General features: G+C 42.3%; 1 protein-coding gene across 1 annotated transcript in view; it reads right to left on the bottom strand.

The window, feature by feature from the left end:
- Positions 1 to 4645: 4645 nt before the first annotated feature.
- LOC115819842 (voltage-dependent T-type calcium channel subunit alpha-1I-like) overlaps positions 4646 to 22980 on the bottom strand; it is an 85972-nt gene continuing 67637 nt past the window's right edge. Inside the window, exons 22-36 of the mRNA XM_030783355.1 lie at positions 22837 to 22962; positions 22152 to 22241; positions 21598 to 21790; positions 20417 to 20568; positions 19978 to 20087; positions 18475 to 18608; positions 17447 to 17517; positions 15562 to 15640; positions 15001 to 15122; positions 14131 to 14508; positions 9858 to 10004; positions 7312 to 7446; positions 6215 to 6404; positions 5606 to 5826; positions 4646 to 5290 (exon numbers count right to left, since the gene is read on the bottom strand). Of these exons, the coding sequence (XP_030639215.1) occupies positions 4646 to 5290; positions 5606 to 5826; positions 6215 to 6404; positions 7312 to 7446; positions 9858 to 10004; positions 14131 to 14508; positions 15001 to 15122; positions 15562 to 15640; positions 17447 to 17517; positions 18475 to 18608; positions 19978 to 20087; positions 20417 to 20568; positions 21598 to 21790; positions 22152 to 22241; positions 22837 to 22962 (2793 nt within the window). The remainder of the gene's footprint in view (positions 5291 to 5605; positions 5827 to 6214; positions 6405 to 7311; positions 7447 to 9857; positions 10005 to 14130; positions 14509 to 15000; positions 15123 to 15561; positions 15641 to 17446; positions 17518 to 18474; positions 18609 to 19977; positions 20088 to 20416; positions 20569 to 21597; positions 21791 to 22151; positions 22242 to 22836; positions 22963 to 22980) is intronic.

Genomic DNA, 22980 nt, shown 5'->3' with positions numbered 1-22980 from the left:
TCAGTTTGCGCTGGTGAGTTGTCTTCTCTACAAGTCAACTTACTGTGTTATCCTAATTCCCATTTGACATTACAGCAGGGACCACTACAATTTACTCGGAATCAAAACTGCAATCAAAATGAAGTCGCTATGTATCATGGGGAGACATTACATCCAATATTGAGAGGGCTTACATACAATCATTGATACAATAATAAGTTGATCCCGTAGACTCACAAAACTGAATTTTTTTTTTTTCTCTAACAGCAGAAAGACCTGACAGGTCTGATTAATGGTCCAGCGTGGACACGATAGCCTGGAAGATAAAGCTTCATTAGATGAATTGCGGATACATGAAGGCTAAATTTGAGTCGATGTGACAGAGCAGGCTGCCCATCAGTGCGGTGGCTGGCTAACGATTACGGCTTCGTGTCACGCCAAATTGAAGGAGACACAGCGTCAGCTCCGGGGTGGCAAGGCTAACATATCACCGCTAGCGTGGGTAGAGGCTGACACTGGTCATTCATTGCTAAAACATCACCCAAAGCCATTCTTGATTAGCGCTCACGCACACACACGCACGCACACACACACACTCTCTTTTTCAGTCTCTCACAGAGACACAGGTGGCCTTTCTTCTCACCTGTCTCAATTTTTTTTTTTTTTCCAGCAGTGATATGTTCTGGAGTGACAGTCAAGCCAATTAGCCAATCAAACAATGAGATTATCACCTGTCCAATCATTTCCACTGGGCAAGTGACACTTTGCTTGAGCTTAAGGGGCATTTGATTTGTAAGCTAATGTATTCGGAGATGAGAGAGAGAGAGTGATCCGGGGCGGCCCCCGGGTTGGGACATCAAAGAGTGGCCACCCTCTTCATGTTGCACAGATGTCCAGTGACACAAACAGTCTGCTACCACCACTTGGCATCAAAAATAGCCAGCTGCACAACATCTGCTGGACAAACAAACCGTATATGGGAATGCAACAGCTTCCTGGGCAAGGAAAAAGTTCCTACATTAGTCTGCCCTGTCTGTTTTTTTTTTTATTTTTTTGCAGTAGGCCTAATGATAGTTTTGAAGACACTTTTTTATTTTTTTCTCATCCGAGCCAAATTAGCCGAGAGACTTTTTTTAAGCGGTAGATACGGGGTATAGACGTACACTTGCAGAAACGACGGCAGACAGTATTTTGCTGTCCTTTAGAAACTTCAGAAAACATCTCTATCTAGGCCAAGAGACTTATACCTTCCTACACACAGGAGATACCGTGGTGAGCTCACGTAAGCGGTCTTGCTCAGGTTTGCCAGAAACACCCCAGGTGCTTGTTTTGCAGCTAATTCACATGTGTCATTAGCAGCGTGACCCACAGCGGCGCATCAAAGGGAAACGGCTCCCGACTGAGACTCTGTTTGCATTAGAACATCGGGGTCTCATCTGGCTCCGCCAGCAGGTAACCCACAGAGAGGTCCCGCACATAACAGAGAACCAACCATCCGCTAAACAACAACACGCCGTGATGTATTAAAATGGGACAGCTCGGTATTGTAAGGCATGCATGTGTTTGTCTGTCTGCAAGATCTCGCTCTATTAAATCTGACAGCTTTTTGAATAGAAAGATTCTTTTTCTATTCCTTTTTTTTTTTTTTTCGTCAAGAGCAGATTTTCTCAGCATCTTTCTTCGTAGGAACATATTCCTACAGGAAATATGGATATCTGTTTCAGCTAAGGGAGAATGTTTGAATTCACAGCAGTACTGTTGACTGTTACAGGTATTTCACAGGTCATTTTAATTCATTGACCGTGCTATGAAAGGTATCCATGAATTACAAACTCATTCCTAGTATTATTCTCTAAAGACCTACATAAACATGAGAGGGATGTTATAATGAAAACAGTAATTGCGCATAGCATAATTATACTTAACCCATTTAAGCCTTGTTTCAACATAGTTTTTCCACTGACCAGAAGTCTTGCCACAAAGAAAAAATGACCATAGATATAAAGTAGGACAGACTTAAAGCAATGCCTATTACAATGTAATTACACAATTAATCACTTGGGGATTACACACTGTGTGCGCAACGTGACCCATAAACATATTTTTGTAGAAGGTACGAAATATCAACATGTTCTGTAGAGCAGCATAATCATATCATAAGTCTTCTTATCCTTACTTAACCTCTTTAATATCATTTTTCAATGTCTAGGAACAAAAAGGGTTTCTCATAAGTTTAAAATGGTCCTCTTGGACCTGACATGATTTCTCTACCTCTGCTAGAGAGAGTCTCCATACAATCAATAAAACATGTTCTCCACTGTGAACTTAGTCATGTAGACATGGATATTCAGGTCAAACACAGAAAATGTGCAGGCCAAACACTTACTTCAAATATTTTCGTCAAACATTCATCAAATTTTCTCTGTTCTGTCTTCTCTGCTCCTCTGGGTACCTCTCTTGTCCTTTCCTCTCAGTAAATGTCTGAAGTTTTTAGTCTAAGTCTTCAGTACATTTATACAACATGTTTTTATCAAGAGATCACCTTAGATGACCAATTAATTTAAACATTCATCTTGAATGGAGCAGTCCATCAAATAAACAATATCATACGTCATGTTTCCCTGTAGCTAATGTGCAGGCTGTAAAGCGAAAGTCAGAGGTGAAGCTCCTCAAAAAATCTAAAATGAAATGTAATAGAATACCTAGTATATTATCATTTCAATCAAATCATCTTCTATACCAAACTGGTTTTAATCTGGTTTTGAGACTGCAGTATGATGGCCTAAAACTTCCGGCAAACTGGATTTTATACTAGCGTTGTGGTGTATACAGCACAAAAGGTTATTAACATTTTTTTTTTTACGTAAAAATTCATCCAATAACGTTACATCAACAGGCAACCCCCCCCCCCCCCCCCACACACACACACACACACACACACACACTCCTCCCCCTGTAGTTTGATGTAAAACAAACTTCCAGTTCTCTGCTGATTAAAGAGACACACGTAGGCTTTGGGCTCCATTAGATTTGTTCATTTAGTCAGTGTGTAGTGTGGTAGTAAAAAGGCATTAAAGTTGGCGACAGATTAATGGGAAAGTGCACTCAAAAGGAGCATGCGAAATAACAGTGGGGCTCATTGCTAAGCTAATAAACATTTCTATATGAAGGGGCTCTGACATCAAGACATTTAAGAAACGAACATGCATTCTGAAAAAAAAAAAAAAAAAGAGATAGAAATGTTTCAAATACCTGAAAGGTTAAATTTGATGGCCATTTACCGACACTGGCTCCTTTACACTCAATACACTCGATCAATATTTCAGTGCCCCCCCCCCCCAAAAAAAAAGAAGAAAAGAAAAAAAAAATAGACCTGTATAGCCAGGTTAAACTGAGTGGATTTTGTGTTGTTGTTTTTTTGTTTTTTTTCAGCCCAGCCGACTGGAAGCCACTTCAAAAAGGTAAATAGCAATGAAAGAAAAGCAAAACAAGATGAAAGGTAAGGATCCAGAGACAGTTCCTCTGATCTTGTCTCTTGAGGAGGATGTATTATTAAATTGGGGTGCTCCAATTTTGACATCTTTGTGATTCACGTTTATGTCTGACATATTCTTCTCATGCAGAACTTCTTTCTATATAATGCCACTTCAATTCAAAGTATTGACAAAGCAGTCAGCATAGATGAAAAAGAGGCCTCCGTTAGTGGGGTTGCTTTCACTTTTTTTTTTTTTTCTTTTTTACTCTTTTTATCGTGTCATTTCTTGTCTGAACTAAGTAATGATGACTGACAGCAGAGGAAACAAGCACCCTCTCATGGATGCCCTGTAATGATATACTCCAAAGATATTTCTCCCCAAAATACACTCTAAATACTGATCTACCATAGAAATGAGCCCTCCATTTGTATTTTTAAGACAATATTTGACTGCTCACACACGCACACATTCAAACACACTTTCTCACAAATATAACATTTAGGGTTACATTTAGAAAATATACTACTACAGTATTTCTTTACACTGCTAAGGGAGAGGCTCTAAAGTTAAAAGTTCAGTCATTGCTACCTTTTCAATGTGAATTCTTCAAAACCTGGTTTGATGTACAGCAAAAAAGTCTCCCGTCAAAAGGAGCCTGGACCACCTGTGACGTCACCCTACCGTAGAAAGATTGAGGCGACATTGTTGATAGGAAACAACTTGTTTGAGTTTGGAACTTTAGATAAAGATCTCTAGGTTTTGTTTTGCCTACATATTATTATTTGCTAAAATTTTTTTTTTTTTTTAATTTATTTCTCTTTTTAGTTTCCTCCTTAAATGGGGCTGATCAACATAGAATTTCCTCCATAGCTATGTTTTGCTCTGCAAGGATCTTCTGTTTGTTCTCACCAGATTGTGGTGAGAAAGTTCACAACTGCCTCGTTACATCTCACACACAGGAAGGAAGGAATTCCATGTACCTGCTTTTCTCAGTTTCCATTGTACTTCCCTGAATAAGAACAATCCTGTCTCCTCTGAAATTCACCCATTCAATGAGGCAATACAAAACATGGATGTACCACTACTGAGAAAGAGTGAGAGAGAGGGGTAGTTCACAGAACATGTCAAACAACTCTCCAAACATTGGAAGGAGAGGAACGCAAGCAGCAGAGAGAAAAGACTGTTGAGTTTCATCTGTTCTTCCGAGAGCCAGCGTCCATTGTCTGACTGGAGCTTTTCAGACCCAAACCTGTCACCCCCTTGTCCCCTCCCCCCCTTCCTCTCTCCTCAGTGCAGGGGTTTGAGAGATATCCAAGAGGGTCCATACCATAAAACTGTCGTCCGTCTTTACCATGCATGGATAGACTCCCTTGGTCAAGGCTCCCAGTGCTGTTACACTTTTTGACCACTGGCGGAGCCAGTGAGCCAGGACAGAGGAGTGAGGTTAGCGAGAGGCTGCTCAAGGTTTCTGACAAGTGTTCGCTGTTAAAGGCCTGACTAGACCCTTCTCCTCCAATCCCTATTCCTGTATCCTCATCAGAAGGGTCCATGGAATCTTGCCTGTTGCATCCGGGGCTGGTGCTACCTCCACAGCTGCTTTGACTCCTCTGGTGCCTCTTAGTGGCCTGGAGGTTAAACACAGTCTGAGGTGGGCAAACAAGGCCTCGCTGGGTAAGTTCCGGGGAAGGGTGAGGGTTGTTGGGGAGGGGACAGACCAAAGGCAGGGCCATATCTTGAGGTGGGGAGACACTGAAGCTCAGGCCTTCCTCCAACTTTGCGTGCAGACTACCCTCAGAGCTTCCGGTGACCAGAGAGGAGTCACTATGGGATGGATGCTAAGGGAGAGGACAGATGGCAGTTAGGAGTTAAAGAGAAAGGCCAGGAGTCTAGCACAAGGAGCACAAAGAATACCAGATGGTGTACTGTGAATAATTACATGTACTGGCAGGTTCAGCAATCCAGCATTGTACAAGCTGTGAATACTGGCAGGCAGTGTTGTTCTCAAACAAGAGGGTCTTCATCCCCTGAGTGAGGTTTACACAGGTTTACACAAATTCCAAGTGGACTAGAAGAAGTCAGGGGTGAGGTTGAGACAGAGGTTCTTGAGGATAAGAATCATCATCTTGACAAAAGCGCCGTGTGATTCTTACCTGTGATCCTATCACTCTGCTGTTGGCCCCGGGGGACCTGAGAGAGGCCCAAGAGGCAGGTGATGTAAGTCTGGAAACTGCTCTCCCCTCTCTGATAGCCTCTGTCCCTGGGCTAGCCTGGGGAATAGCTGTAGCTGGATGGAAGAACTCCGCAGGGAGATGAAAGAGGGGTGAAGATCCCCTTTCATCAGCACGACTGCTACTGCTGAAACGCTCGCCATCTATCGAGAATACCATAACATTCAGTTTTTGAGATCATATGGCTGTAGGCTCTCGCTCTACCAGCTGCGCTATGCTAACAGACAGCCGTCCAATAGCCCCTATAGTAATGTTGTGGTTGGTCAAGCAAATCCATGTCAAAATGTCATGCATCAGTCGGCAAGTTGGCTGAAGTAATCCATCATTTCATTAACTAGACAAGTACAAGCAGTCACCCATGCAGGAGCATTAACAAAAGCAGCGTGTGCAAAAAGCTTCTCAGCTAGAAAATGACATACTTGATTAGCGACAGATAATGGGAGGCACAAGAACTACAGAACCAAGTTAGAAAACTGGTGAAGGTCTATTGTGATTCACTGGAGGAAATAGCCGAGATGGTTCAGGTCTTACCTGGGCCGTGGGAGAGAATATCTTGCTGAGACTGGGCCCGACTTGGCTCCTGAAAATTCATTCTGATCAGCTCTTCACCCACCTCTCTCCCCATGCTGGGGGTTCGACTGTGGGGGCAAGAACCTCTACAGTCAGCCTGGGTGGGCCTTAGCTCTTCTGAACTATGGGATTCACTGCTTCCCCTCTCCTCCTGTATAAAAATGTCGAACCCCATCACTTTGCAGACGTAACATTAGCATTCAGCTTACTACACGTACAGTATAAATTATAAGTTTAAGCAGCCTAAGATGGTTTGCCTTACCCTGTGGCCACATTAATATTCCTAGTGGTTAAACTTCACCGCTTAAATGTCTTAGCGGCATTTTTAAGGTCAACCTCGTTTTACCCTTTATTAGCATTCTAGACAGCTTTAGCCTCTTGCTAATCCACATATAGAAAATACAAGGGTAAGCTTCGAAGTAAGGCATATTATCATTTCATTAACGGAAGTCATACACTGGCTTGTGTTGATATTCTGTCAGCGCTCCACCATATATGCATTTCCATCACTTTCACCAGAGAAAATATTTCAAAAGGATTTGATATGAAAATACATTAGAAAAGATAACACAGAAGGTTTCTCTCTAACATTTTGTATTAATATTCAGCTCCATGTCTCACTTTAGTGCAAAACAGATTAGATCAATAACACATCACAGAAAATAATTATAAGCTTCATTGTGCTCATCTGTTTTCCTTATTATGACGTTGCTATCAAATTAGAGATGTTTAAATAAAATATAAAAAGCAATACACGAAGCATGAGAGAGCAGACCAGATATGTGAAGCTAATCTTGATGAGGTTTTGTAGGCCATGAGAGGTTTGGCTACCCCAAAAGCATGAGGAGAAATCAAAGCAGGAATGCTGATTGATTAATCAGGTAATTAAGCATGTAAATAGAGATTAATTAGGCGATGACAGATTAGGATAATGTAGAGAACATTATGTCCCAAGGGCTCGTAAAGGATTTTCATGGACATCCGCGTGTGCACTGCTGTGTGTATGTGTCGGTGTGTACAGCACCTTGGCAGACAACAGTAAAATCATTCTAACATACCTTACTGTCCCTCACCAGCAACTGAAACACACTATGGTCATCCAGACTAAGGTCATCAGGTAATGCCAACGACGAAGATTTATCAGAGAGCTGCTCTGACATCAGGGACGCCTGCTCCATCTCAGCCAGTCGGATCTGAGGATACAGCCCCAGGTAAAGTATAGAACACCATATGGACCAAGCATCCCACGTAGCATAACAGTCAGACAGGGCATGCAAGCATGTGTGCTGTCTATGGACGTCTGACACTTAAGGAGCTCCTTTAGCGTGCGGATCGACGAAAAGATACGTTGACTGATACCTGTATCATCCTATTTCCGTCTAAGTAATGATCAGAATAGTTATTCTTCCCTGTGTGTGTATGTGTGTGTGAGAGAGGGAGGGAGACAGACACAGAGAGAGAGAGAGAGAGAGAGAGAGAGAGAGAGAGAGAGAGGATAATCGTAGACTTGTGGTTATCTGACATAAGATAGCTTGTATAAGTGTGATTCGTGAATTGACATTGATCTCATGGGGAAAAAAAAGACAGATGGAGAGAGAGAGAGAGAGAAGAGCCATGATAGACACACTGTAAGAAAGTGACACTAGAGTGTGAAAAGCTGAACTGTATCCTGGGACTGGGTCCCCCTCCAAGTCAGCCCTGTCAGATTTCACAAGTACACACACACATACACACACACACAGACACACACAGCACAAACACACACACACACAGAGCACACACATATGACAGTGACTGCCTCCAGCAAGATTCATATATGTCAATCTAAAATAATACGATAGAATCTGCTGCCACATTTTGTCTAACAAAGCTATCTCACCCAGCCCAAGTCGATCTGCCACATGCATTGTGTTTTTTTAAAACCTTTTTTTAAAGTGATCATTGAAAAGAAAGAAACAGAAGAGTCCGTGCTTTGTTGTGTTCTGTGACTTGACTCTTTACACCGTGCACTAATCGCACTTGTTATTACAAGAAATATGAAATATTTTCACTCTGTCATTTGACATATGTATTTAGGGCCTGAGCACCGCAGGACGCATGCACCAGTGGCACAAGGCCCTGTTGTTTCCATAAGGATTATTTATTCTTTTTCTTCAAGGCTTTTTTGAGGTGGTTCCCATGGGCGAAAACTCGGTGCTTGTGACAGTTACTCAGAGACAGGCTTGGTCCCAGGTGTGGCCCGAGGACTCCATTGCGCCCCCATATGGCATTGAGTCTTTTGGCCGACATATAGTTTCACCTACACGCACCAAATTTAGTGGGCATGTGGGTTTGCCCAAGACGAACAAATCTGAAGTACATCGTATCAGCCACGCCCAACAAGAAGCGAGTTATTTCGGATTTTGTGCATTTTGACACGTGTCACATTTTGACATTCTCCTAGGCAGTTCATCAGATTCATGTCAAATTTGCTTTATATGATGTCAAGACGTTGCTGATTTTAAATTGCGAAGGGATTTTTGATAACTTGCAAGGTGTCTCGCCACGCAAACAGGACTGCGTGATAAATTCGCCAAGCATTGATTGATACGACTCAAACCTCACAGGTCCTGCCACTTAGAACATTAATCACATCTATACAAATTTCACCTGCTTGATGTAACCACAATCCAGCATCTAAACTTTCCAGATGTGCACTGATGTAATTAATTTGCGTGCTGCAGCACGCAAGACAGGTGCGGTAGTTATGCTGCGGCATCGAATGATGAAATTCAACTTTCACAGGATTATTTGCGCATTGAGCATAATGCCATCTGCATATGAAAAGTGTGTCTATGCTACAGCGCCACCATCTGGAAACAGGAGGATAGTGCTTCCAATGTCTAAAAACTCATGAAATTTGGCACACACATCAGACGTGACTGCATCGTTTGATGATGAAACGTCACGGGTCGCAGCTTGCCGGAGGTGCGGCTTTAACTGTAATGTTGTAACCTGTAGTAATGAAACACTACATTTGCCTGAACAGTAATGTACACTGCATTAATATGATTCTCTTCCCAGACTCAGTAACTTTTGGGATGTTTTCCAACTCAAAAGTAAGTCTAAGAATCCTGTTCGGTCTTTATTTTATAAGATGTGGCGTATCATTTAAATATATTCCTCCTACCTCTCAGATATATGGATTCAGAAGCATAAGATGACCAAGTTCTGTGCATTTGGTTAGTCACAGAGGGAGTTGCAAAATTTGCATATTTCCCAGCATGACTCAGGCATTTGAGTAATCTTTGCATTTTAAATTAGACGCTGTGAGCAGAGCACATATAGTGCAGAACAGCGTGAATATGAAATATATCACCAACTGATTGCCCACATAAAGAAAAGAAAACAAAAAAGAAAGAAAGAGAAGGAAAAAAAATTGAGCTAAAGAAAGTAACTTCATCTTCAATGTGAAACTTTGATTTGAAGATTTTGGTCGAAGGTTAGAAATCACGTCTGTTTAACTTGTGTGTGTGTGTGTGTGTTTTTTTTTTGTTATCCAGACTAGTTTGTACATATATTTAAAACAAAAGTGCAGGGTTATTTCTCTGTGTGTAGCGTGTACCTCTTGCGGATGACACCTGCAGTCTTTGCAGATGGGTGGAGAGGAGTAGTGATGGAAGACTGAGCCTGAGAGGTTGTCAATCATCTGCATTTCTCCTTCCAGAGAGTCTTTAATAAGGAGAGAGACGCTGTCTAGCCACTGGTTTTCCTGAAAGAGACACACACACACACACACACACACACACACACATATACGCACACACATAAAAAACTGTTTATTCATGCTCTGAGACTGTTGTCACCTATCTAGGCCTTTGTGATACCCAGTCAGATTTCCCGCTCTTTTTAAGAAATGGTTTTCCAGGACATTTCCAAGAGTTTTTGTACAGGTACATGTCCTGTTTTCTAACTCCCATTGTGTGTTTATTTGGCTTCTCTCATATTAACATATAAAACATCACATGAAAGCCACACTGACCAGCTTGCCACAGTAGCCTCACCCACCTCTGAACGCCTTCTGCCATGTATTCAATTTATCAACACAATTTTCCCACATATTTTGTTGTATCAACCAACACGTTCATAGAAACAATGATCTTTGTTTTCCAGATCTTTTTCAGGATATATGATATTTTTCTCAAATTTCAGAGATTTTACAGGTCAAAAAACTTGGGAACTCTTAACAGAATTAGCCTGGAGTGGCAAGTGAAAAGCATTGCTTCCACGAACATCTTCAGTGAAACATGAGTTCAAACACAAAAACAAATACAAACTATGACCTCTTTTCCTTTTCTCTCTCATCTTCTCCTGTCTGTTCAAATAAATCCTCTCAGAAGCTCATGGCAGATTTTCACTTGCTACTTCTCACAATCTGGAATGAATGCTCATTGTGACACATTCTCAATTATACTGCTCCAGATCTCTCCCTCTCTCTCTCGCTCTCTCTCTCTCTCTCTCTCCCTCTCTCTCTCTCTCTCGCTCTCTCTCTCCCTCTCTCTCTGTCTCTCTCTCTCTCTCCCTCTCTCTGTCTCTTTCTCTCTCTCTCTCTCTTTCCAGCTTGGAGCTAAAGTGATTAATCTTAGCGTAGTTCCATTAAACATTATCTTGCTTTGTCTCAGTGGCATTTGTAGTGCGCTGCAGAGAGGGCCGATTGCTGCTTCTTTAAATACCAGGCCTCGGTAGAAGTGTCCTATTGCCCTGCCTGTCTGTAATTAATTGCAGACTACTATTAAAAGTGCTTTGTCCAATTTAAGGAGCGAGTGTTCCATAAGGCTGTCAGGGCTTCCCCTATGTGTCTGACTTAGCAAAGAGAATTCGCTACTAAAGATATTTACTGCAGAACATTCCCTAATATAGGGGAATTGCTATTTATGATGGTTTTAAAGGCTAGACATGCTTTGAGGAGAACTGAATTTGTGTTCAGATATTGTTTACTTTATGCATATCATCCAGGGGTGGTATCGTCAACCTGGGGAGAATAATTTTGAAAATCATTCATAATTGTTAACTTGCATTATAATGACTTTGTGACTAATGTAATCCATAGTGTTAACACGTACTGTCTGTAGCCTGTTTTCTTTGTGAGTGTGCGTGTCAAGGTATCTCTCTCACTCTCTTCATTCTCTCTCTCTCTCTCTCTCTCTCTCTCTTTTTCTCGTTGACAGGGCTGACCGCATTCGTCCCTTCAGGACTATCCACATTGCTCTGTGCTCTCTCTCTCACTCTCCCTGAGTGTGAGGTGATGAAGGCAGACAGTGGTCAATGGAGCACCACTGCCCGTGCCCATCCGAGCGTACAGTCCAGCGGTGCCCGTCCAAGCGTGCCCGCTAAGGCCAGCCCCCCCCCCGCTGCGAGGCAGCGGGCAGGGCCGCCACGGGGGAGAGGGTGCGATATCGATCAATTGTCTTCGGGGGTAGTTTGGATAAATTCCACCAGTGATCCGGTTTAGCGCAGTGCTCTGTTAGCACCCTCTCCCGCTGCTTCAAACCTTACACGCCCTACTGTGAAGTTCTTGAGATCTACATCGTGTGATCTGCATACAACCTCTTTCTAAGTCTGGAAGATCAGCAGGATTTCACTCATCCAGCTGTTCCGTTATGGATTGTCCATGCCTGGGAAATCTAGCAACAGCTTGGCTGGTTGCATCATTTACCTTCTCTGACCTCCAACTGCCCTCTCTCTCTCACTCTCTCTCTCTTTTTTTCTCTCTCTCACACTCTCTCCCTTTCTCTTGCTCTGTAAAATCATATATCCATGGATAGCTTTAAATACACACATTGAGTCTAAACTCATTTCCCAAACTCAACGAAACCTAATCCAGCTTGACCTAAGTCATAGTTCAGGATCACCGACATGACGATTGAAAAAGCAATTCATTTTCTCCTCAGTCAGCTCTGTTTTATATATTTATTCCTAATCAGACATTTTGGCAATTCTAAAACCACTAGAGAAAGAGATGCCAGCCAATAAAAAATAACATTCTGTTCCCCTTCCAAAATATTAGCATTTTACCCACTGAGTATATGGCCAACTGCCCAGGCATCCTGCAATCTATACAAGAACTCAAGTTTACAAGTCTGTCAGTGTGCTGATTCAGACTTTAGCACCTTATAGCGTTTCTCAAGCAAGCTGATGGAGATGAAAATCAATGCGCTGACAGTGAGGAGTTTTTATATCAGTTTTCATTTTGGCAGGAAGGCTTCATATTGGTGCAAGACTGATAGGAAAGGGGCCAAGTATGGGAAAGAATCAGACACAGGGGTATAGAAACCTGGTATACAGAATCAAAACAACAGATTCTCTCTCCCTCCCCTCCAGTTCCTCAGAGTCTCTGCTTTTTCTCAGGGATAAAAATAACACGGTGAGGTATAGAGGTACACAGACAATGAGAGAGAGAGAGAGAACAATGAGCAAGAGACCTCACATGCCACTCATTTTCTCTTTTTCTTTTTTCTGTTTTTTTTGTTTCTCTGCATTCCAGTATTCCTTTCACTGTGTGACGGGACGGAAATATTTCTCTCTCTCTCTCTCTCTGTCTCTCTTTCAGAGTGTGCCACTCAGCGTCGTTTATTTCACCTTTTGTCACTCTTCCCCTCCTCTTATTCTCCATCTCCTTTCACCCCTTTACCTCTACATCTCTCAGTCGCTTTTCTTTACTATCCTCAGACATTTTTCCCGCATAAAACACTCTCTAACTCTCTCTCCCTTCCATCAGTCATTCTATCAATCTCTCTATCTATCTATCTATCTGCCTGCCTGTCTGTCTGTCTGTCTATCTATCTATCTATCTATCTCTCTGTCTCTCTGTCTTTCTATCAGTCTGGTCAACTGTCTCTCTTCATTGACTGTTTTTCTATCTGTGAGCATACACACAATGAGCCTTTTTAGATGTTCCAGAACACGATCTACTTTCTTAGTGTTCCCTGTTCCATTTTATCTATTTACTGCATCAATTATTTAGATTGGTTTCCTCCCTTGTCTTTCGTACCTCTCATTATCTGTGTAGGCCCATCTTCTCTCAGCTTTCCAAATTGAATTTGGCTCTATAAATAAACTCAGACATGTCTAGGTGCCGTAATCATGGACCCTGTTTGATGGGCTGGGAAGATGGGGCTTGTTGCTATTCCGTTTGAAATTGCACATTTACACCAGTCAACAAGGGAGGCTAAAAATGGCTAGCCTGTGCTATTCTTAGACATGTGGGGAAGGTGAGCAGTGATACGGCTGTTGGGGCTCTGAGTTTATGCAACACATTCTGCAGCAGACCACACATCTGTGACTCATGCCTGACTATCTCTCTCGCCTTCTCTCTTTCTCTGTGTGTGTGTGTGTGTGTTTGTGTGCTGGCTGCTTTTGCTTCATGAGGTTTGCGAAAATAAAAAACCATCACCGCGAGTGGTCAGGATGCCAGAATTTGACATTTGGTTGTAATTACAAAGAAATGCAGGGATTCATTTCCTCCATGCACACCTCAAAGCATAATATACCTTCTTATGACTCATCCACAAAATCCCTTCAGTTTAGTATCCCTTAGACACCACTTATCAGATAAATCCAACTACAGTAGAACATTACAAACAGTGGGAATCCAACAAATGTCAAAATGGAATTCAAAGAGTGAGAAAACAATATACAAGCGGAAATACACACTATGGCCATATTACGACAAGAAAGAGACAGACAAAGACCAGAAGAAAAGGTAGCAAGTTCAAACTGGCACTGTGTGCTGAGATGGAGAAGTTTGCATTTTCTGTGTGAATCTAATTTGTTCTTTATGAATGGGATCGGCTGTGGAGTACCGGGGGGGGGGGTGGTGTTAATGTGGAGGCACTGACCTGGGCTGGTGAATAGAGCCGCCTTGGGTTGTGCGACTCATGGGCTCCCCTGTGAGGAGTGACCACACCCTGGCCGTGCCGGCTCCCGCAGTCGGTCACTCCTCGGTCAGCTCCGCTGCTCCCACCTACGACGCTCCCCAACCCCCCCAGACAGCAAAGGCCGCCTTGGGCTAACTCCAGTTCAATTTCTGCGTCCATCTCCGCGTCTTCCTGTGCCTCCTTGTTGGAATCGTCCAAGTGCTTCATTAGAACAGCCACCACCACGTTGATAAGGACAAACTGGGCGGTTAGCACAAAGCTAACAAAGTACAACGGCGAGATGAACTGCAGGCTGGGGTTGCAGGTGTATTCTCCCGGAGGGCATTCCCGTAGGGTATCCTGATGGGAAAATGGGACATGTGCATTCATTTCGATGGACTTGATGGGAGCATCAGACATGTCTTAACAGTTTTTTTTTCTTTTCGGGGGTGGGGGGGTGGGGGGGGTTGTCTATGAAATCTACGAGGTCTTTGCTATTTTCCCCATTTGCCCCTGAGTTCAGAAAACCACTAATAATGCCAATTCATCCGGCACAAAAACAAGTGACCACCTATAGCCAACCCTAAACTTGGCTTTAAAAGTTCATAAATTTAAACAGTGCTGTGAAGAGCTGAGTTGTTATCTAAGATAAATTAAGGCACAAACCCCCCCCCCCCCCCCCCCCCCCAAAAAAAAACAAAAAACAAAAAAACAATCATGTCAAATAATGAACATATATGAGCAGCCAAAATCCCCAAAATAGTCATTAAAAATATCTTGCTCCAGTTGAAGACTTTAGCAACAAACACAGTTTTAACTACTTCTACTCAGTTTACTGGGTCTGCTCCCTACCTTCATGATGCCGTTCCAGTTGTCACCGGTGGAGACTTGAAAGAGGGTGAGGAAAGCCATACCAAAGTTCTCAAAGGTGGCATGTCGACTCATGCCCTCACAGGGGTAATCCTCATTACACACTTTTGGGTCGGGAGAATAAGAAAGAACGAACAAAAAAAAGACAAAAAGAGAGAAGAGTATCAGAGACTATTCTGTAAAACAGATTTGAGGTTTTCACATCTCTGTCCTGAACAGATTATGAGGAAAATATAGCTAGTGATATCTGACTGAGTAGCATATTCTGATTTATTTCTCTTTGTTGATTTTTTTTTTTTTAACGTGCGTGTTGAAGGAGGTTATTGACTGACGTTCATCCCCGTCAGCCTTGCCGTAAATCATTATAATTTGACCGGTACGACAGTTTTGAAGTCTTGATTTATTTGCGTTTTCACTCCAGAAAGGTCACGGTAATCTCTTAAAAGGAAATATTTGGAAAGATTTATTTGGTAGTCTATATCCATAAGTGACACGGATCAGTACGTTTACAAATACTGGTCCCGTTTGACAAGAGCTGCTTACCCAGTTCCCCAAACAGCTCAACTCCCAGTGCAGCATAGATGAAGAACAACAACATGAAGAGGAGACCCAGGTTTCCCACCTGGAAAAAAAAAAAATAGACGACTAATCAACACTCCATCCAGTGAATCGTGCGAACACGCTTCACAGGACTGGCAATGTTAGCAGAATGCTTGTATCAAACAATGTAAATCCTTAAAAAAATATCCCCAGCCCCAAGGGGAAATCCGGTTCAGATGATAAGGAAGATCCGCTTTCTTGGTTCTAAATTAACAGGCATTCTGTTTGGTGTGTAGGAAAAAAAAAAAACAAAAAAACAAAATCCCAGAGGAGAACTTGCTGGCAAAAGCATATTAGTTTTGTAACCTGTTTGTCTTGGAAAAAAAGTAAATCTAATTTTCGGAGCCGGAATATGCTTTGGTCTGGCTGGGGGAATGTTATTATGAAACAGGCTAAGCAACAGAGGTTACTCTGTGTATCTAAAGGTAACACAATTCCATTACTGGTAGGAAACCCATCTGGATACACCGCCAATGGGAAGAACTGCTTTGATGAAATACCTTCAGATGCAGAAGTAGAGTCAGTTTTATGAACCAAATATTTTGCACTGCATAGTGGACAGAAGTATGTATAAATACTACCTGTATATATATTATTAATATTTATGTATGTATGTATATAATACAAATACAAACCAAGTTTCCAGTAAAAACTCAGAGTAATATGGCATTATGTGACATGGAAAGCCATTCCAATGTTTAATGATAGAAAATCAAAATGGAATTCGTGATACAGAGATGGACAGTGAAAAAAATTTGCAGTATATAGCAGTTCAACAATTAATATGGTATAAGTCTCTACAGGTGTAGAGGCATTGTTCAAATTCGAGCACTAAACATGAAGTATCACTCCAGATACCGGTACCAGCATGACTACCATTAGGGAAGCTTACTTAAGACTCAGTGGCGCATAACCTTTTTTGAGCTAGATACGGAGAATGACAGGCGTAAGACTCTACGGTCACGCTTCGCTTAGTGAACGCTCCTGATGTCAAGGTTGATTTAAGCGTGTAAAAATACACAGATATAACTCGCGGGAACCAAAAAACGAAAATAAATAAATAAATAAATAAATAAATAAATAAAAATAATAATGTTGAAAACGGCGCACGCGTACAAAGCCAACTCGCTCGCAACTGTGATAAGAGCAAACAAGATGTGGCGCCTCAGGGCACAGCGGAGCAACATTTCAGAGGCTTACAGTAAAACCAAAAAGAAATGCCTAAGACGCCAGAGCGCTAGCTCCGCAAGCCAGAATTTCATAGGAAAAAAAAAAAAAAAAGAAAAACCTGCAAAAAGTTTCTCAACTTGTTCGAGTCTCTCTAGTTTAGATTTTTACAGGTAAGTCTCTCTCTCTCTTTTTTTTTTTTTTTTTTTATACGTCTGCTATGACCTCATTACTCTTTAAATGAGCAGGGAGGGGGAAAGGAAAGTCACGCAGAAGTGAGATGGTGCTAAGGTCTGTCATCACTTTTTTTTTTTTTTTCCCTCCTCAAACCTATAAGTCAGTGACACCCAAAATGACACCGCTCTTCCATCATCACTGCCCTGTTAATTAACTCCCATGTGCCCTTGTGATAAGCGTATCGGCTGGGCGGTAACAGGGGAAGATGGATATCTGACGATCAGAGGGCAACGTGTGATATGATCAGAGACGACGCTGACAGTCCAACAACAGCGCCCTTTATACCACGCTCGTCTTATGTGTGACCGGGACAGCGACACGGTTTTTGCGGAGGAAGTGGCCTGGAAAGAGACAGATTTTGCGTCTGTGTGTGTGTGTATGTGTACGTGTCCTTGTGTGTGTCTTTTTGAGGTTCGGCCCTTACCTGTGGAAGAGCCTGAACGACCGTGTCCAACAAAGCACGCATCCCGGTGGCCATCTTCAGCAACTTGAGCACTGTGGTTTAATCAAAACAAAACAAAACAAAATAAAACAAAACAAGGAATACAGAATGAGGGGAGGAGAGGGAGGGAGTGAATAGAGATATAAAACGTGAATGCTGGGAAAGAGTCAGAAAAAGATGTGAGACTAGGGAAGAGGAAGTCCCAGAGGTCCAATTTGAAAGGAAAAAGGAAAATGCCAAGTCTAAGAGCCTAACACAAAGCACAAGCGTTGGGCAGCCAAGTCAAAAGGGTGCGCACACGCCTCGCGGGAGTCCCAAGGCTCCGCTAGCGTTCATCTACAGAGCCCGCCGTCTCACACGCAGCCTTGCTAATTACCGTCAGGCCGCTCCATAAAAGACGCATAACGAAATAAGACCTGTAAAACAGCCTTCTCTACAGTAAAAACGGTCCCCTCTGAGCGCCAGCGTGTGAATGGACGGTGCGCCGCGGCCTCTGCGTGCCACAGAAACCTGTTTACAACAATGCGCCCTCTTAGCGGCGCTTTCACCCCGGCCTGTTACAGTATCTATCGCTTCTCGCTAATTATGGTTCATTTCCTCAGCGCTCCGTGCGGTCCCCCTCGCTGACTTTTGTTCCAGGTATGAGTCACCCGGCCGCGGTTTCAATGCAGTCACTCTAATGAACGTCCAGGATGAAGTGAACTTTCAGGTTCCTGACTGAGTTAAGGAAAGGGTTCCTATGCCAACAAAAAGATTGGATTTACACAGGCTAGCAGATCAGCAGTTTTTTTTTACCACCGTGAGGCATGGGTGAATGGAAGTTTAAGGGAGAGGGAGAAGCGAGTAAAGAGGATCTATGACTTTCATTTTTCAGTAACAGCCAGAGGGGGGGTGGGGGGGGTTGATTTTCCCTGAAGGCTTAGCAGTGCAGGACTTATGGCTTTTGGGTATGTCAACCAGGGAACATGTAAATAGCGCAGGGGGTAGTGAGGCTCGGGGGTGGAACTCACCGCGGGCTATGCGAAGGACCCTCATGATGCGGATGATGGTGGGGTTTATGGGTAGAGAGGCGTTAATTTCGATCTCCTCCAGGGTGATGCCCATCACAGACAGTAACACAATGGCCAGATCCAGCTGGTTCCACCTGACGGAGGCAAAAGCGCCGGGTTAGCCGACACCACGAAGAAATTCCACCCGGACGAACCGTAGCGCAACGTGGTTAAACGATGCGCGAATCGTTTGAGACGGAACGGGATAAAACGCTGAGGGACGGATTAGAACGTTCAAGAACATCTCCTGCCTTAACTTGGACGTAATTCCAAGATATGTTAGATTCATTTTCATGATGCCGTTAATTCAAAGCAAACGATCAAAGCAAGAACCACAAATCTATTGACTTGACGTATTATAGTACATTCTGTTGAAATGGCATCAAATTTCAAACCAAAGCAAATATTTTGCCTCTCCTCATCACACAGCAGAAAACCATATTCTTTCTTTTTTTTTTCTTTAATGGTTAACTGACGTCCAGAAGACGTCCGAGCGTATTTTTGTGTTGGAATGGGTAACCTAGAATACCCTCCTCTGTGTTGTAAGCATTACTGCACACTCTGTGTTTCTGCATGATTTGATTTGATCTTGACAGTAGTTATATCAACCTCTGAAACTCTTGGCTGCCTAAAACAAAAAAAAACTAAGCCAGTTAAATATTATGCAACCTCAACAAGCCACAGAAACAAGGTAGTCAATAATCCCTACCCTGTTAAATAGGTCAAATTTCAAGAAAAACAACAGAAACATTCACAGAGAGAAATGGAATTACTCACGGGGGAATAAATAAAGATTAAATTATTGAATGTGACTTTGTATTACAAAGTACATTGACTTCAGTCAGAACATAAGAGGTTTTGCTCTAATGTAAAAACAACAGAAAATTGCAATCCATTGTTCTCCAAATGCTTTTCAATAGACAAAATATATTATATTAGCCATTTTGAATCTAATAAGTAAACCACAAATTCTCTTAGTACATTAAAACACTCAAGCATAATCTGTAAAAGAGATTCTTAGTTCTCTAAAAACTGACTAAGAATAATATTTATGTTAAGCCATTATTTATTTCTGTATACGCAGTACATACTGTCTTTAATCTGTCATACTGTATTAACACAACCTCGCATACACACACACACACACACACACATATATATATATATATGTATGTATATGTATATGTAGATCATTTTCTAGTTATAATAGCTTTGCCCTGTTACAGCAATGCTGAAGCAAATCTACACACATTAATAATCATTAAACACAAGATTGCTGTAATTATAATGTTTTTTGGCAAATGGCTCTGCTCATCAGATTGTGAAAATGGCAAAGCATAACTTAAAATCAGAGAGAGAGGGATGATAGTAATTAATCCATTACATAAATTAGTCATTTCAGGACAGGGAAATCGGGGGAAAACCAGCCCCTAACGGGCGCTTGGGCGCATAACGCCACCCTACCTGTCTTTGAAGAAACGTCGAAAACCAAAGGCAATGAGCTTCAAGGCAGCCTCCACCACAAAGGTGGTACTGAAGAAGTAATTACAGTACTTCAGAGCCGTCTCCAGAGACTGCGATGGAAGAGAGGGAGAAAATTAGGAGGGGGGGGGGTGGAGGGCGGAAGGAAGGAAAAGAGAAACAGTCACATGTCTACCCTTGACTACCTCATTACAGCGCAGTCCTTCAAAAGCCATTCGCTTTGGCTTGGCTACAGCACTTACGGTTAACAGAAAAAAAAAAAAAAAAAAAAATCAAGCTTAAAGAGATGGGTGGTGAACAATTCTAACCAACAAAACAAGACACTTTGGCCAAAGGTCTAAGGGGACCACGCGATAAAAAAAAAAAAAAACGCAGACGGTCATCGACTTAATAAGGTAGATGGTGTTGAAGCTGCGCTCACCTGCGGCTGATTGTAGTGCTCCAGGGACATGGTGACAACGTTGATGCAGATAATGAGGGTGATGAAGAGGTCCAAATAGTGGCTGGTGCAGAGGGAGTGGATCATTAGTCGCACGTGGCCGTAGCTGGCGTAGTACGGCAGCTTCTGGGCCTCTGACGGAGGTGAAGGAAAGAAAAGAGAGAGAAGGTAATGGGTGGGGGTGGGGGTTGGGGGACGGGGGGGGGGGGGGGGGTCGGAGAGATGAATGAAATAACGAATGAGCGACGATCGAAGGATCGAAAGGCATCGGGAAAGAGACGGAGAGGTGACGGAACGAGGGAAGAGCCAGGCGAGAGACGCAGAAAACGGTCGGGCGTTGGAGGGGGTTAAAAAAAAAAAAAGAAAAAAAAAAAGAGCAAGCAGAGGATAAATGAAGTTCAGATGACCCCGAGGACCGGAGGAGGTCGGACGAAACGAGGGACGGAAGGCGAGAGAGAGAGGGAGAAGGTCAAAGTGAGAGATTGGGAACGAGATAAAACGGACATGAAGAAAAGAAGGGGGGGGGGGGAGTGATAAAGGAAACGTGAGAGAGAAGAATGGAGGGTTGAAAGGGAAGCATGAAAAAGAAAGGAATAAATTAATGAGGAATGAAGAATGGATAGCAGAGGGAAGATGTAAAATGATGACCGGAGTAAGACAAAAAGAGGATGCTGATTAATACCCACTTCCTTAAGCAGAGAGATAAATAGCTCTTAAAGGACTGAAATAACTAATGGCCTCATTCATATATTACACCGCCATACAACAGGTGATGACCTAGATATTTCTTATGATTCTAGATTAAGGACCTTTTTCTCCAGTTCTTTTAGAAATGTACATATGCCTTCAACATGAGGTTTGCCTCAGTGTTTGTCAGTGTTTGTACCTCAATTAATTTCCTCTCACTGGAGTAACCCTTGTGCCCCCTTCCATTAATGAAGCCTTTCAGCCTGGCCCCATCACCCACCCCCTTCCTCTTTCGGGTTTTTATTTCTTTTTTTTCTCATGGCTCTGCATCTCTGCTCTCTCTCTCTCTCTCTCTCTCACTGCTCCTCTCCCTCTTATAACTGCTTATTTTTTTTACCTTTATCTATTTCTAGATTTTCATTTTTTACACTCTTTTACTCCACCCCCCGACCCCCCACCCCCGACATCTGTCTTACTCCGTCTCTTTTTCTCCATACGACGCAGTCTCTTCTCCTCCCTTCTTTTGGCCTCCTCCACCTCCTGGTGCTGCCTGCACTTATGGAAGTTCTCCACCACCACACCCACAAACATGTTGAGCACGAAGAAGCTGACGATGAGGAGGAAGGAGATGAAGTAGAGGAGCATCCATGGGTTGTTGTTGATGACGGGCTAAAGAAAGAACAGAGCAAATCGAAAAAAAAATAAGTCACAGGTGTCTAAGGTGATTAACTGCGTTTTCTTTGGATGACACATATTGGTTTCAAGTACATATTCATTTACTTAATAAAAAACATCTGCCACCACTTGGCGCTAACCAAACAAACCTCAAATCTCTCAATGAAATGTAATAGTGCTACGCTATATTCACTGAAAACATTTGCCATCAAATTACAAAATTTATATCTCTCAAATTTTTTTTTTCTAACATAAGTCATCCTGACATGCCGTTTTCGTGAAGGTTTAGTTGGATCAAAGGTCGTAACGGCAAGCTGAGTGCGTCTGATGAAAGGTTTTACGAGCTTTGCTTTACCTGCTGGTCTATGCCCACTGCATCCAAACCGTGGTACATGATATTAACCCAGCCGTCTTTGGAAGCCAGCACAAACAGGGACATGAGTGCCTGGATGTCAGTGAGGAGAGATTAGAGGACCACGTTTTCACCAGTAATATAGAACAAGGGTTATTTGTGCACGCTCAGACACTTAGCATCTGTAATCTAACACGCTATAAATTTATGAGAGCGCGTGTCCGTTCACATGCTGTGAACATGTACAGACAAACACCTCGGATATACAGACATCTTACGAAAAAGCATGTATAAATTATCCGGAGGGAAAAAATATTTCAAAAAATATCTAAGAGATACTTCTTTATTTTCATGTAAGTAATAAGTAAATATGTAATGCGTAATTCATGAGGGCCCTCAAACATCCATTAGTGCATAAAAGAGATACAGAAAAAAGAGACTGTTTGCTTTAACTTTTTTTTTTTAAATCTCATTTTATCAAAATGAACACATTTTAAGGAAGATCTATAGTGATCATTTTGGTTAAGAATAAAGTTCTTCATCATATTTTCTTTTGCTTTCTGATGTCAAGAATGTCCATTTATACGAAAAGAAAATACATAAAACAAACAACAACAAAAAATGAATATTTATTTATTGTCAAGTTTTCATCATTGTAGCAGTCTCAGGAGTGTGGGAAGTCTCTTACCTGCCCAAGGTTGTCAAAGTTGTACTTGTGATGGACCCACTTGTAATTGGCTGAGAGACAATCTGACTTATTGGTAATGTTCTTCACATCCAGACCAACACAGTAATAGAATTTTCCTTTGAAAAGCTGAACAAACAAGAGAGA

The sequence above is a fragment of the Chanos chanos genome, chromosome 8 (assembly GCF_902362185.1).
Source record: "Chanos chanos chromosome 8, fChaCha1.1, whole genome shotgun sequence".
NCBI lineage: Eukaryota > Metazoa > Chordata > Actinopteri > Gonorynchiformes > Chanidae > Chanos > Chanos chanos.
Note: the sequence above shows the minus strand (reverse complement) of the source record. Positions and strands in the feature narration are given on the sequence as shown.